This window comes from Humulus lupulus, chromosome X (genome assembly GCF_963169125.1).
Source record: "Humulus lupulus chromosome X, drHumLupu1.1, whole genome shotgun sequence".
Classification (NCBI taxonomy): Eukaryota; Viridiplantae; Streptophyta; class Magnoliopsida; order Rosales; family Cannabaceae; genus Humulus; species Humulus lupulus.
In genome coordinates, this window is record NC_084802.1 from 3,000,651 (window position 1) to 3,016,302 (window position 15,652).

Sequence of the window (15,652 nt, forward strand, 5' to 3'; positions counted from 1 at the left end):
TTTGTTCTGTTTTGCAAAACACAAATCCGAAATATCATTTAACATAACATAAAGGTTGATCGAGTATTCACTCAAAACACAATAGTCAAATTGATATTTTCCCGTAAATATATATAGGGGAAGAACACAATAAGTCCTCTATATATACATATATATATGTAGGATAATTTTTCTATAGGGGCTTCACTTTAAGCCCTACCGGTAGGACTCTTAGTGTTTCTCGACCCGTGAACAGTTTTCGGTGCGACTTTTTTTATGACCGTGTATATTGTAGCTATTTAGAGCATCCTGCAAATTTTTAAAAAATTCCGAATAGTTTATAGTACCGAAAACTAGATTCAAACATGTTGTTTTCCACGCGCATAAAAAAAATTAGTCACGCGTGCAACAACTAGAGTCACACGTGCAACAACAACAGTTTTCTAGATAATTAAAGATAATGAAATCATGATTCGGGTATAAATTAGAGTTACTCTTGTCTCTAGAATAAATACTATGGATTTCCCTTCATCTCTCCCTAAACCCATCCCTTGTGCCTACCAAACACAGCTTAAGACAGACAGACGACAACCTCTTCGGAACAATAAATAAAAGCTGCTTCGTTTGTCATATAAATGTAATGTACATTTGAATTGAATTGAATTGAATGTGGTTTCTTTAATACATTTTGTCCTTGTTAAATTTTGTCCTTGTTATATTACTTCTGCGCTAATATGGTGAAAATAGAATACGGTGAAAATAGAATGCTGCTATTTAACACATTATACAATCTTCCTTGACGATAGATGTAAATAAGGTGTTATATTTGACACAAAAATTAATATATTATATATTTAATATAATTTTTAATGTTATGTTTCAATGCACAATTATAAAGACAGTTGTAAAATTTAATATTTCATTAATATTAATTTGATATTTATTGAAAATATACACAAAATTAATTTTTTTATATTTTATTATTGATAATATACGATAATAATAAAATAATAAAGCAAAAATATATTATTTAATGAAAATAGATAAAAATTATACTAAACTAATAAAAATGACATAAGAGTAAAAAAAAAAATTTATATTTATAGTGATGCAAAATATACACCATGCTATATTGTGTGACAAATTTGATCTAAGTTTTAACACACTATTAAAGCAAGTTTTTTTATAGAGTAAGCTATATTTTAATAATGCATCACCAATTTGGTACTTCATTAGTGATGCTCTCAGAATGTTCAACAACACATAAGGTAACATTCTATGTTTGATTACCGATATTACATAATAATTATTAAATTCAAATATGTAAGACACGATATTAAATATTAAATTGCATCAATAATGTCAACACAACACTAGTAACCCTTAACAATTCTCTTCAATATATTACACTACAACAACCAACTTTTTTTCTTTCCTTTTTAACTATCAACACCATTTTCACACCAATGGTCCCATAACCAATGCTTATCCATTCCTTTTCTTCTTATGGACAAATTTTTTTACCAGCTACAAAATTTGTCCATTTCTTATTTATTTCACAAACTTTTTTCTTTTTTTATGAAAATGAGTCATAATACCCAATAAATGAGTAGTCATCTATGAATTTACAACTGTTCTTGAAAAAAAGAAAAATTCAATGGAGTTGTTCAGTATTGTTGTAAACCAAAGACAAAAGACACAGACAAAAATAATATATATATATTTATTTAAAAAAATATATGATTATGTGTACTTATGATAATAAAATAAATAAATAGCTCACAAAATTTGACATTACACATAAATATATGAGAAACTCTGTACTTGTTGTTTCAGTATGTCGAAGAAAAATAGTAAAGTAACCTCTTTTTAATCACAATATATATTTATATAGATATAGCTTGCTCTTATCACAAGCTCTCTGATCAGTTTGTACGTACTCCAATATATATATATATGTATATATATATACATTGTTATCTTTCTAGATTGAAGCTTCATTAATGGTCTTTTTCTTCTTCTTCTTCAAAGCTTAAGCTTTTAGCTAAGTTGGTAACATAAACATATATTCAGGTATTATGGTTTTTTTTTGGCGCCAAATATTACTCTGTTTGTCAAGTTGCTTTTTTTTTTTTTACATATCTTTCGAAAAAAAATAATAATAATAATAAAATCGAAGATCTGGAATGTTCGCACTTTTCATATCAAAATCTAAGCTTTTAAAGTTTTTTTTTTTCTTTGGTAGGGTTTTTCCATGGAAGCCAGAGAGAAGAAAGCTTCAGCAACAAACGGCAATGGCGAAATAAGCATGTCGGAGAAGAAAGCCGAAACCAGAGACAACAGCCAGGTAGTTGTCGAAATCCTGAACGAAGAGGCAAAAGGGTATGTTCCGAAGGTCTCAGAATCTTCAGAACCGAAACAGATCAAAATGGATTCGACTCAGAAAGTTTCTACTGTTCCAGCGAGCTGCCCTTCGCCTGAGGCTTCGAGGTTTTTCCCAAGTCCGAACAAACCTCCGAAGGTCCCCACTCCCAATGGGACTCCCACTCGCCGGAGCGTCCTCAACAGGTGTGTGTTTTCGAAACCCAAGTCCAGATTTGGTGAGCCATCGGCTCCCATTGACGCCACTGTGCTCGAAGAACATGCCTCAGAGCAAGCTGGGCTTGGCTCCTCCTTTAGAAGCTCGTTCAGCCGGGCTTCGCCGAACAACATCTCCACCGGTCGGAGTATCTCGATGGCTCAGAAGTCGTCTGCTTCTCACGGCCATGATGAGGCCGAAGAGATATATAACAAGGTTGCTTTGCATAAACAGAAGCATAGGAGAATGAACACCAGGTTTTTGATCGAGTGGTGTTTGTTTATTTTCCTCTTCGGTTGTTTAACGGCTAGCTTGACTGTTAAGAAGTTGGAGACTTATAAAATTTGGAGTTTGGAGCTATGGAGATGGTGTGTTCTAGTCATGGTGATCTTCTGTGGTAATTTGATGACAAACTGGTTTATGCATATTGTAGTTTTCGTTATCGAGAGGAATTTTTTGCTTGAAAAGAAGGTGCTTTACTTTGTTCATGGACTAAAGAAGAGTGTTCAAATCTTTATATGGTTGGGTTTTGTTCTTCTAACTTGGGTACTTGTGTTTAATTATGGAGTTAAGCGTTCAAAATCAACCAGTAAGGTTCTGCGTATATTGTCATGGACACTAGTGACACTACTCGTTGGGGCATTTTTGTGGTTGGTGAAGACTCTGTTGTTGAAGATCTTAGCTTCGAATTTCCATGTCAACACATTCTTTGATAGGATTCAAGAATCGATATTTCATCAGTATGTTCTGCAAACCCTTTCAGGGCCTCCACTCATGGAGGACGCTGAGAGGGTTGGGAGGTCACCAAGCATGGGGCAGTTGAGTTTCACAAGCACAAAGAAAGGGAAGAAGGATTCGAAAGAGGTTATCGACATGGCGAAACTTCATAAGATGAAACAAGAGAAGGTTTCAGCTTGGACCATGAAGGTTTTGATTGATGCTGTTTCGAGTTCGGGGCTTTCAACAATCTCTAATCAGTTAGATGAAATGGAAAATGTGGCTGCAGAGCAGAACAAGGAGATTACTAGTGAGATGGAGGCTACTGCTGCTGCTTATCACATTTTCAGGAATGTTGCTCAGCCTGGCTGCAAGTGAGGACATAATCTACCTTATTACCTTTTTTAAGTTTCTTTATTTGATTTTGTCTTAACTTTTTCTCATGACTTCACCTAGGTATATTGATGAGGATGATCTGCTGAGATTCATGATCAAGGAAGAAGTGGATCTTGTTTTTCCTATGTTTGGAGCAGAGAATGGAAGAATTGACAGAAAAGCTCTCACTGATTGGGTGGTATGAGTCCTTTTTTTTATCTTTGTACTTTTACTTCTTTCATTTACAATAGTTTTCTGTTTTCTTGTTCCTAAATATTAAAGGATTAGACAAAGATTCTAGTCTAAAAAATGAAGAAATAGACCTTTTGTTTCCTTCGTATGGAACATAGAATGGAAGAATTGACAGAAAATCTCAAACTGATATGGTTGAATTTGTCCTTTTTTTACTTCATTACAAAACAAATCTTTCATCATTGTACTTCTGTCAATCAAGAAAGTAAATAGGAAGCCACAAGGTTCGAGTTTCGAGTCTTTCTCAAGCACCTAAATGCAACCTCGAGATTTAGAAAAATACCATTTTATATGTAGTTATCATAAAAATATCATAATTTGTATTGATACGCCAAGTAATAGTGCATAGTATGAAAGTTAGTGAAGTTTGTATATGGGAACATAACATTTGTAAGTGTTTTATTTTCTGGATGTTGGATTTTATCACAGGTGAGAGTTTTCAATGGCAGAAAAGCACTAGCACATTCACTGAGTGACACCAAAACAGCTGTGAAACAATTGAACAAACTAGTAACTTGCATACTCACAATAGTGACAATTGTACTATGGTTTGTTCTGGTTGAAGTGGCCACTACAAAAGTACTTGTCTTCCTCTCAACACAGCTTTTAGCTGCGGCTTTCATGTTCAAAGACACCTGCAAGACCATCTTCGAAGCCCTCGTGTTCATTTTCGTTATGCATCCGTTCGATGTTGGCGATCGCTGCGTGATCGATGGGGTTCTGGTAAGGATTTCTAGTCCACTACTAAAATGAAGAACAAGTTATCTTCATTAACTTAACCATGATTTTTTTATTTTTTTTTACTGTACAGCTGCTGGTTGAAGAGATGAATATATTGAATACTGTGTTCTTGAAACTCAACAATGAAAAGGTGTATTATCCAAACGCAGTCTTGTCCACAAAACCCATCAGCAACTACTACAGAAGTTCAGATATGGGTGATACTGTGGAGTTTTCTATTGACTTCAATACTTCTGTGGAGAAGATAGCCTTGCTCAAAGAAAGAATTAAAAAGTGAGATTACTTGTCTGATTTTTATTTTCTTATTTTTTTTTATTTTTCAAAAAAATATCATTTTAATCCAATGGCTCTCACTAATTGGGCCGAGCACGTGGCCTAATAAGTAAGAGCCATGTGGCTTAGCATTAGTCTTTTAGTTAAATTTTAAATTGAATATTTACTTGATTTTGATCAAATTACTTTAATAAAATATTTTCGGAAAAGTTTTAGGTAGTGGAATGAATAACTACTAGTAGAGTAGAGATTCTGATCATTTATTAGATTGAATAACACAGTCATAATCCTCGATGAAAAGTTAGATCTAATAAATAGTCAGAATCAGTACCTTATCGGTAGCTATAATTTGCTACAGACTTATCTAATATTTTTACCCTTTTCTTAGAGTAATTTGTGAAAATATATTTTTAATATGGTCATTTATAAAATGACTTGTAAAAAATTATACTATTATGTAATACGACTATAATAAAATGATTATTTTGTCAAGAACTTTAATTAAAATTTTATTAATTCTAAAAAAACAAATCAAAAATATGATATTAGAAAAACTATTTAAACTAAGTAATGAAAGTTGTCATTAAAATTCTCAAAAACAAAGTACACAATGAAATGATATTATTCTTTATTCTTGTTCTAAATTATTTCTTTCCCAATATTAATGAATAATTGTTCATCTTCTGTTGTAACTTTGTTTAGGTACTTAGAAGAAAACCCACAAACATGGCATCCAACACACAGTGTGGTGGTGCTTGAGATTGAGAATGTGAACAAGTTAAAGATGGCTCTCTATCCAAACCACACAATAACTTTCCAAGAATATGGCGAAAGGAACAGACGTCGAACCGAGTTGGTCATGGAGCTCAAAAGGATCTTCGAAGAAATTCATATCAAGTACTATCTTCTTCCCCAAACTATCCATCTCAACCAAGTTGGTTCGGACCAAAAAATATGAGCACTCGGTGCTACGTGCATGTTCATCTCTTTCGAGCTTTCCTTTATATCAAGTCATAAACAAGACTTCTTTTTTTATTATTAGGTTTTGAGACCATATAATGATAGTGAGCTGAGTAGAGAGAAATGTTCATTAATGAGTTTTTATTTTTAGCCATTTTTAATGCTTGTGTTTTATTAAAGATACAAGCATGAATGGAACTACTTAGTTATGAGCTATTACCATGAAATGGAATGTCTTTATTTTTATTTTTATTTTTATATTTATATATATATTATATTATTTTAGATGTTCAATTATTTTTTAGAGCTTCACCAAGTTGGTACCTCAAATTTTCATTTAATTTAGTTATATATATGATTAGTGTAATTAATCATTAAAAGTCTACATATATCAAATTAAGTCTAGAATGCATAAAATCATAAATTACTATAATAATACCTTAAATTCATATTACAATATAATATAATACAATGTATATTGTAATATAAATTTAGGGTAATTTTATTTATTGTAATATAAGTTATAATGTAATCTTAATTTAAATACATAAATGTAGAAAATATATATTATTTTAAGGAAAAAAAAAATCATAAAGTTTATATACATATATATTTTTATCTGTATTTTACTCCATTATTTTTATTATTATGTCCTTATTTTAATTTAATTTAATATTTGATAAAATTTAGCTATGTATTTTTTAATTCACACAATAAATATAGTATTTTTAAATGGAGAATTCATAATTTTTTTATTATAATAAATAATAATTTCGATGTTAATTATGTAGATCTTTCTTAAGGATTAATGAATTTTTTTTTTTGAAAAATAAAACAATAAATCACTAAAATCAATCAGAGGATCAATCTATGAGTAGATATAGATAACCTTATCCACAAACTCAAACAAAAAAAACATGCCACGTAGGACTCCTCAAAACTGACACGTCAGCAGAAAATCTTCACTTCCCACCATTCATTTCCTTCACTCCAATTTTCAACATCTTCTTCTTCTTCTTCTTCACCACTGATCCAAAGAGACCTCATTTGAGCCAAAACCAGAGAACCAAACTCCACTCCAATGGCTTCCCTATCAATGACCACACTCGCCTCAGCCACCCGCGCCACCCTAAACCGGCCGAGCTCCGACTCCTTCTTCAACCCCATTCCGATAATAAGGCCTTCAAACAAGAGAATACTTCCTCTTGCCAAGCCCAACTCCGGTGCCCGTCTCCAAGTCCAGGCCTCGTCTCTGAAAGAAAAGGCCACGGCCGGCCTAACCGCGGCGGTGCTTACGGCGTCGATGGTTGTTCCGGAAGTGGCTCAGGCAGCGGGGAACGACGTTTCACCATCGTTAAAGAACTTCTTGCTCAGCATCGCAGCCGGTGGAGTCGTGGCCACGGCCATTATCGGAGCTGTTGTTGGTGTCTCCAACTTCGACCCTGTTAAGAGAACCTGAGAAAGGAATGTCCGCCGCCGCCGTGTCCGCCGCTACCGCCGCCGCTATGTTCGAAGCTGTATGATTAAATTTTCATTGAATAGTATATTTTGACTTGGTTTAATTCTGTTATGTATAATACTATACTTAATGGCTTGAATTTGATTGAGTCAAAATCTTATGAAAATGAAGAACTAAAGCCATCTTTATTTAATTGAAAAACATTTTAAAATGATTTATTACAAGTTAAATCCAATTCTTGAATGTTTGTTATAACAAAAATCTATTAAATGACTTTTATTTTTCAAATTATTTAAACCATATTACTAAATTTATTATTTTTTATAATATTATAACGCTAAGATTGGACAAAAAAAAAAAAACTAGATTGGTTATATATCTTGAAATTGCAACCTTTATTTTTCTTCTTACTTTTGTTTGTAAGTTTAAAGAAAAGAAAGAACTAGAAATGATGTAAGAGAAAATATTGTTTATGACAAATTCATAGCAAAGTCCCTCAAATCTTATATTAGTTTACAATTCATAAGACTAGGGTTTTGCAAAATGGGTAAATAATCTAATTCTAATTGGATTGGATCTAAAATTTTATAGACCAATCCATATATACATAATTAGCATCTATTCTTTGTATGATGTTGTTTATATTTCATTGTATAATCAACATAAGTTGATTTTTGTCATTGTTCTTGGTTAATGGACTAATTGCTCAAGGAAAATTCATATACAATTTCTCAAACTTTCTAAAATCACATTTTACAAATTTTATTAAATATGTATCGCATAGGTTTTTTCAGTTAAAAAACGGTTTGCAGAATGCGCAGTAGAAAGTGATTTATGACCCATTTAATTTTTTTGTAATTAACTAGGTCATAAATTATATTCCGTTGTGCATTATGTAAACTATTTTCTAACATATTGGATCTATGTGATACATATTTAGTAAGTTTGGGTACCTAACTAATAAAAATAAAATTTAGAGACTTAACTCAAACTTTAAAAAAAAATTGAGAATCTCTAGTATTATAAACTCCAAATTTATTTTTAACTTCGAAGTGTCTAAGCACATATATGCTACAAACATAATACTTAGCTATAAATAAAGATGAAGAGAAACTCAAGCGAGTGTGGATTGTTGCCCTACTAATTTTTTTTAATTAAAATTAAAATATGTATAATTTTTTTTTCTTATTGTTTTACCCAACTTAAAGTATTTTAGCTCCACCACTAAACATAAAAAAGATCATTCAATTCAATTTGGTGCAATAAACAAAGCTATCATACTTAGCTTCTTGATTAATGTATGTGAAGCATGAAGTGAAGAATTCTCTTGTACCATTGGTTTGGTGACTAACTATTTTAGACCACAATGTGATTATTGTTAGGAGATTTACTTTATCTTCATGTCCCACCTTGTTCAAAAACTTATGAGTGAGACATAACAATAGTCTTATATATCCAAATCTACCGTGTGGAAAGATTATTTTAACATCTATCTATCTTAGAATAATAAAAAATCATCATAATATATATATTTTTAAAATAGATAGATTAAGATTCCACTTATCATCTATATTAATTGGTGTATTTCTTTTTTAGAAACTTGCATGCTGCCCATGATGGTGTATTTGAAGACATATCATTTTCGATTATTTTGAAATATAATTATTCCACTTTTAAAAAAGAAAAAAAAATCATCTGGTGCTACTCTTTTCGTCCAACTTCTTTTATTTAGCAATCTCGTGTATACCAGCTCAGAATACAAAAAATCTCGTCAAATTTCTATATTGTGTGTCGGCTTAAAGTTTCAGTTGTTAACTCCACACAAATTATTTGACAATTAGAAAACTTGAATTATGAATGGATGGCACATTATTTATAGCATTTCCATAATACTATAGAAGATGTGAGTTGATTTGATTAAGGGTTTATACTTTATTGGACCTTGTATTTTTTCTTATTACCTGTTTGGACCCTGTGTTTTACAAAATTTATTTTTGGACCATATATTTTGTAAAATGGTTCAAATAGACTCATAAGCTCAATTATAATGAAGACAAAATTGAATATAACAACATAGTTTTTAAGCAGAATAATTTTATTTTTATTATGAAGTGTTAGTTTTGTGAATTATTTGTGATTTCAGTTAGAGAAAACTTTGACCAAAACCGGGTTTAGGGTTCTATTTGAACAATTTTACAAAACATAGGGTTCAAAAATAATTTGTCAGGTAATAGAACAAAACACATAGTCCAAAAATATATAAACCCTTTGATTAATTCAATAAGCCAATAGTTAAAAATAACTAAAAACAAATGTAGAGAAAAACAAATTATAAAAATCAAGTCCAATGGAGGAATGCCTCATCATATAGATATAAGTCATTCATATATATAATAATAAGATAAAAAGTCTTTAACATATATAATATATAGTCTACCACTTTAAAATCCCTATCAACAACCCAATGAAGCTAACATAACATAACATAACAATTTTTTTTTTTTGTTTGTAATTTCTAAAACCAAATGCTTCAAACAAATTTTGTCAATTGATATCTTTGGAAAAGTTTCTGTAGCTCTTGAATTTGTAAAATCCAGCCTTCATTTCTTCTTTCTTCTTCTTTTTTTTTTTTGGTAATTTTCTGTACAGCAATTCCCCCAAACCCAAAACTCATCTCTCTCTCTCTCTGTCTCTTTGCCTTTGGATCAGAACCCATTATTCACACTTTTAGCCAAGCCATGCCCATGGATGAACCTTGCATTTTCTTCAGTGTACACATGAGTTTCATTCAACAGCCTGTGTAAAATTACCAATTAGCCCCTCCTCATAATAAAATAATATTATGTGATACATTTCGATGGTAGAGTAATTAGTAAAGAGTGTTGTTATTTGACATCTTAAGATATCCAACACCACATGAGATGATACCTTATGATTGGTTAGCAATACCTCATAATACTTATTAGATTAAAAAATATGGGATAAGATATTGGATTGCGCCAATAACAGTATGCAGTCTTTTTGTGGTATTGGACACCACTGGTACACTTAACAATACTCATTAGTAAAATAGATAGTTTTGAAAAATCTTTATAAAATGAGTGATCGGTAAAAATAAATCATTTTTACAATGCACCTTGTAAAACAACATGCTTTTGATAATTTTTTATAAATTGACATTCGAGACAGGACGTCGAGAATTTCGGATAGTACATCGAAACTTTAATACAGGATATCGAGTGTGTATGGAAGTCATTTTGTAAAAAAACCATCGAAAAGAGATTATTGTTGTGCAAAGAATTATAAAAGGACAATATTTGACAAAATAACATGATATAATTTACCAAAATCTCTATAATAATAAATAAATGAATAAGTAAAATGGTTAGGGTTTTTAGCTTACGATAATGCAACAGTCTTATTGAGCGTAGCAGAGGAAAGAAACAAGGCCCCACTCAAGTAAAGCAACTCTCCATCGATTCTTTCTTTGATTCTTTGGTCAATTTCTTCAGCGTTGACCGAAAATGGCTGATCTGATGCCTGGTTTATTCATATACATAATTATGTTATAAGTGACCCAAAACGACGTCGTTTGTTTTAATCATAATATAATAATAAAGCTTTATATTTATAGTGTTCATATACTCTATATATATATATATATATATTTATGTATAGTTCACTTACCATAACCCATCCCCATGTATCAGCAAAAGATGGTATATGAGCTGTGTATGCTATTACATCTGCAAACAAATATATAATATTTATTAATTAAGGATTGATATTTTTCTATAATTATAATTATAATTAGGGTTTTTGTCAAAATGACATCTCATAAGTTAGACAGTTAGTTAAAAATTAAGATAGGTGGTCAAATAATTCAAATAACCGTTCAAAAAATTTAGATAACTGATCGAATTTTAGACCGAAGCTATTTTGTAAAAAATAATCAAAAGTACAACAGATTACAAAATCACTTAAAAAAAAAGTTATTTCCACCCATTTCTCTTATAATTATATATCCACAATATAAATTTGACAATATACAAAATCAATTGAAAATTATGTTGTCAGCAATTAAATTATATTTTCATTTATAATATGGGAACCAATTTTCTATTGGAACACAACTTCATATCACAAGCTATGATTAAATAATAAACTCACATTTGAAGACCTGTTTGATTGTGTTGTGTATAGAGGTGAAGACTTCCCTGTGAGTGAAAATTCCTGCTGGTCCAGCCTGTTTAAAAAAAAAAAAAAAATTCATTGGAAAAAATTAATAAATAAATAAATAATTGTTGTGATTAGGGTTTTGTCAAGATTTGAACCTGAGTTACAAAAATGCCATTGGGCTTTAGTTTGGGCTTGAGAATTCTTTCATAGAACGATTTGGTGTAGAGTTGATAACATGGGCCTCCTTCAACTGGGTCAGCTAAATCTCCAACTATGATATCAAATTTCTCACTCCTCTCTTCCAATTCAGCTCTGTATTATTTATTTAACATTAATAATTATTAGCTAATTTGAAAATTAAATCACTAATTATATTTATACAAAAAATTAATTACTTACTTAGCATCATTGATTACAAGATTAAGCTTCTTGTGGAGAAATGCTTCTTGATTCACAGTCAGATATCTTCGGCAGAAATCAACCACCTCCTGAAATTATTAATTACCAACCCAAAAAATTAAATAATTTTATTAAATTGTTATTATTATTATTATACAAAAATTATATATTAGTGATAATTAATTAATTAATTACCTGATCAATATCACACATGACCACTTTGTCAACCAATTTGTGCTTGAGAGCTTCTCTTGCTGTAGACCCTTCTCCACCTCCCATTATAAATACAGTCTTAGGACTGCATTAAAATTAAAATCATCCAAAAATTTATTAATTACAATCTATTACAATATATATATATATATATATAAATATTTCCTTAATTACTATGATATTAGATGGATTTTAAAAAAAATGTTTGTATTGATTGTATAAAATTATATAAGAATATTATAGTATGAATATATAAATTAAAAAGCTGAATGAAGAGTTGAAATATAAAAAATTATATATACATATTAAATTAATTAATTAAGATATAATAGTAAAAAAAAATTATATAACAAAATGTTAAAATATAAAAAACTTTAGTATAAAAATGAAAATTTTAATATATTATTTTTCTTGCCAACATAATTAGATGCAAAAAATTTATAAATACAATAAATAAACAAATATATTTATTACATGAAGAGACTTACTTTGGGTGGCATATAAGAGCAGGGTGAATTAAACATTCATGATAAATAAATTCATCAATTTCAGCACTCTGCATTTTTCCATCTATCACCAACACCTGTACAAAATTATTAAATTTAATTAAATACAAATTATATATAATTTTTCATATATATATATAATCTCCTTAAATAAATAAAGAAATTAAAATAATGACCTTCCCAAAACGTTTAGTGTCAAGGAGAGCTATATCTTGAAACTCACTAGTCCCTTTATGTAGAACACTGAAAATTCAAAAAAAAAAAAAAGTTTAATTAATAATAAAAAAAAAATCACACTAATTAATACAAATAAATAATTATAATATATAGTTAGATGAGTGAATGTGAGAAAACCTATTCAAAGCAAAAGACCATTTGAGATCATCATCAATAACTTCTTCATACCAACTTGAATCTTTAGGGTTATTATCTTTTTTTTCATAGAAAGTAGGGAAACCATTAGCTAGGAAAATTTCAACAGCTTCACCCATTTTCTTGAGAAAACAAAAAAGAAAAGAAAAGAAAAGAAAAGAAAAAGAAATATTATAGTCTTGAGAATTTTTGAGGAGGAAGAAGATTATTTGGAGGAGAAGCTAGTGAGGTATGAGTGGTTTATATAGTAGTGTTGGTGATAAAAATATATGTTTTTAATTTAAAAAAATTAAATTAATATAAATAAATAAATTAATTAATAAATATGTAAAAGCAAAAAGGTGAGGAAGACTTTTTAAGTTCAATTATGACTCATGGATATATATTGTAGCTTTTACCAAGCCACCTAGCTAAGCCCTTCATTGTAAGAAGACAAATATTTAAAGTTTAAGATATTAATAAATATTTTTAAGTTTTTAGGAGACACAAAAATGAAAAAGTAAAAAAAAAAAAAAAAACTTTTCAAAAAGAGGATTTATTTTCAGTTACAGTATCTGGATACAAGAAGTCTTCTATAGAAAACAGATCCTTGTTGTGTTGTATTATGGTATGTATATCAAAAATTTAATGTCATTGATTTTATTCCTTTTATGTCACATAATAAGTCAAAAAAAAAATAATACATTTCTATTAAAAAATGTTATTCTTTTTCTTTTCTTTCACTTAGAAGTAATTGATTGATGCCATTTAACAAATATTTATACAGGAATTGGATTTTGTTCGGTTAGGATATGCATTTTGTTTATCTCATAAATCATCGGTTATTAATTATTGAAAATTTAAATACTTCAAATACGTTCAATTTTAAGGTTTATATTTTTTTGGACCCTGTGTTTTTTCTCATTACCTGTTTGGACTCTGTGTTTTAACAAATTATTTTTTGGACTCTATTTTTTGTAAAATGGTTAAAATAGAACTATAAACCCGATTTTAGTCAATGTTTTCTCAACTAAAATTACAAATAATTTACCAAACTAACAATTCAGAACAAAAATAAAATCATTATGCTTAAAAACTGTGTTGTTATATTCAATTTTTTCTTCATCAAAATTGAGTTTAGGGTTCTATTTTAAATATTTTACAAAACATAGGGTCCAAAAAGTAATTTGTCAAAACACAGGGTCCAAACAGGTAATGAGACAAAACACATGGTCCAAAAAAGTATAAACCCTAAATTTTAATTTAAGTACATAAAATAAAATTTGCAATATATAACTAAAGCATTCTTTGCACAAAACAAATGACAAAATCCATAGTCTATATATAAATCACATGAAAATCAATATCCATAATATCAATTAATTTATGTGTCCATATAAGAGATGAGTAATTAATATTAATTAACCTCAAGAAAAGTTAAAGGAGATTGTAAATAGAATTATTCTTTGAGAAATGCTAAAAAGCACTCTAAGTGTCCAACAACCTATACTGCTATTGGTGTAAATGAATATCAAGTTCACATATTTGAATTTAAATTAAAATATATGGGATCCGCGACTAAATTTGACCAATAGAGATATGTCATGTCCTAAGGTGTTCCAACATAGCAATGCTCCTATTCTTTATTACATAGAATTTTTTTTAGAAAAAATTCTAAAGAGCATTCTAGAATGTTCAACATCCTAGATCGCTATTGGTACAAATAAATATTGAATTTCACATATTTTAATATACGCTACTAAATTGTACCAATAATGATATATTGTATCCTCGAATACACATAGACGCCTTGTAGCAATTTTTTTTATAAAAAAAAAAAAAGCGATTAGTCAAAATCTTCTTTCTTTATTTAAGAAAACAAAAAAGAAGTCAAATCTACTAAGTTGTAAATAATATTAATTAGTGTCCTACTTAAATGAATATGCAAATATACTTAAAAAAGGAGTTCACAAATTATAATTTTAAAACATAATTAGTGTGTTTTTTTACATTGGAACACTTTTGATGTAATTTTTCCATTTCTTACAACTTTAAACTAAAATAAAATTGGCATGCGTAGAATATGCCAATCATCATGGCACAAATAATAATTATAAAAAGAGAGCATTGTTTTAATTAAGACATTCTATGTATAACCCAATGGTGATTACTATTATTAACCAAAAGAAAAAGTAAAAAAAAATCATTAAAAAATATCAAGCCATCTAGTTGACATTTAAATAATATAATTGGTTTTGTCAAATAATAATAATAATAATAATAATGAAAAATTATATGGCAGAGGCTTCAAAAAAGTCCCACCGATGGAGGTCTTTTGTATTTCCAATCTACTATTTTTCACGCGCATAAAAATATTAGTTACGCGTACAACAATTTATTTTTAAATTAGTTTTCGACATTATAAATTATTCAGAATTTTCTGAAAATTTGTAAAATGCTCTAAATAACTATAATATATACGGTCACAAAAAAATCGCACCGAAAACTGTTCACAAATTGAGAATACAAAAAAGCCCCACTAATTTAATAATAATAATATAATAGGTAAAATTGAATAATAAACCAGCATTATTAGTAATGGTGTTACACTAAACTATGCTAGCACATGTCATAGTTGATTTTTTCTTCTTTGGACACATAGCATAATTG

At 29.2% G+C, this 15,652-nt stretch overlaps 3 protein-coding genes across 3 annotated transcripts; 2 read left to right on the forward strand and 1 right to left on the reverse strand.

The window, feature by feature from the left end:
- Window positions 1–1,837: 1,837 nt before the first annotated feature.
- Window positions 1,838–6,135, forward strand: LOC133803139 (mechanosensitive ion channel protein 10-like). The gene is made up of 6 exons (XM_062241097.1): window positions 1,838–2,052; window positions 2,225–3,648; window positions 3,731–3,848; window positions 4,331–4,624; window positions 4,713–4,915; window positions 5,618–6,135. The coding sequence occupies exons 2-6, from the start codon at window positions 2,234–2,236 to the stop codon at window positions 5,871–5,873; spliced, it is 2,286 nt and encodes a 761-aa protein (XP_062097081.1). The 5' UTR covers window positions 1,838–2,052; window positions 2,225–2,233; the 3' UTR covers window positions 5,874–6,135.
- A 752-nt stretch (window positions 6,136–6,887) lies between these two features.
- Window positions 6,888–7,480, forward strand: LOC133806464 (uncharacterized). Its single transcript, XM_062244562.1, has one exon. The coding sequence runs from the start codon at window positions 6,957–6,959 to the stop codon at window positions 7,332–7,334; it is 378 nt and encodes a 125-aa protein (XP_062100546.1). The 5' UTR covers window positions 6,888–6,956; the 3' UTR covers window positions 7,335–7,480.
- A 2,272-nt stretch (window positions 7,481–9,752) lies between these two features.
- On the reverse strand, window positions 9,753–13,204 carry LOC133806463 (thermospermine synthase ACAULIS5). The gene is made up of 10 exons (XM_062244561.1): window positions 12,986–13,204; window positions 12,808–12,874; window positions 12,614–12,708; window positions 12,108–12,210; window positions 11,913–12,001; window positions 11,669–11,825; window positions 11,505–11,580; window positions 11,022–11,080; window positions 10,738–10,874; window positions 9,753–10,130 (listed from the first exon to the last, which is right to left on the reverse strand). Exons 1-10 carry the CDS (start codon window positions 13,120–13,122, stop codon window positions 10,040–10,042), a joined length of 1,011 nt encoding a protein of 336 aa, XP_062100545.1. The 5' UTR covers window positions 13,123–13,204; the 3' UTR covers window positions 9,753–10,039.
- Between the last annotated feature and the right edge of the window lie 2,448 nt (window positions 13,205–15,652).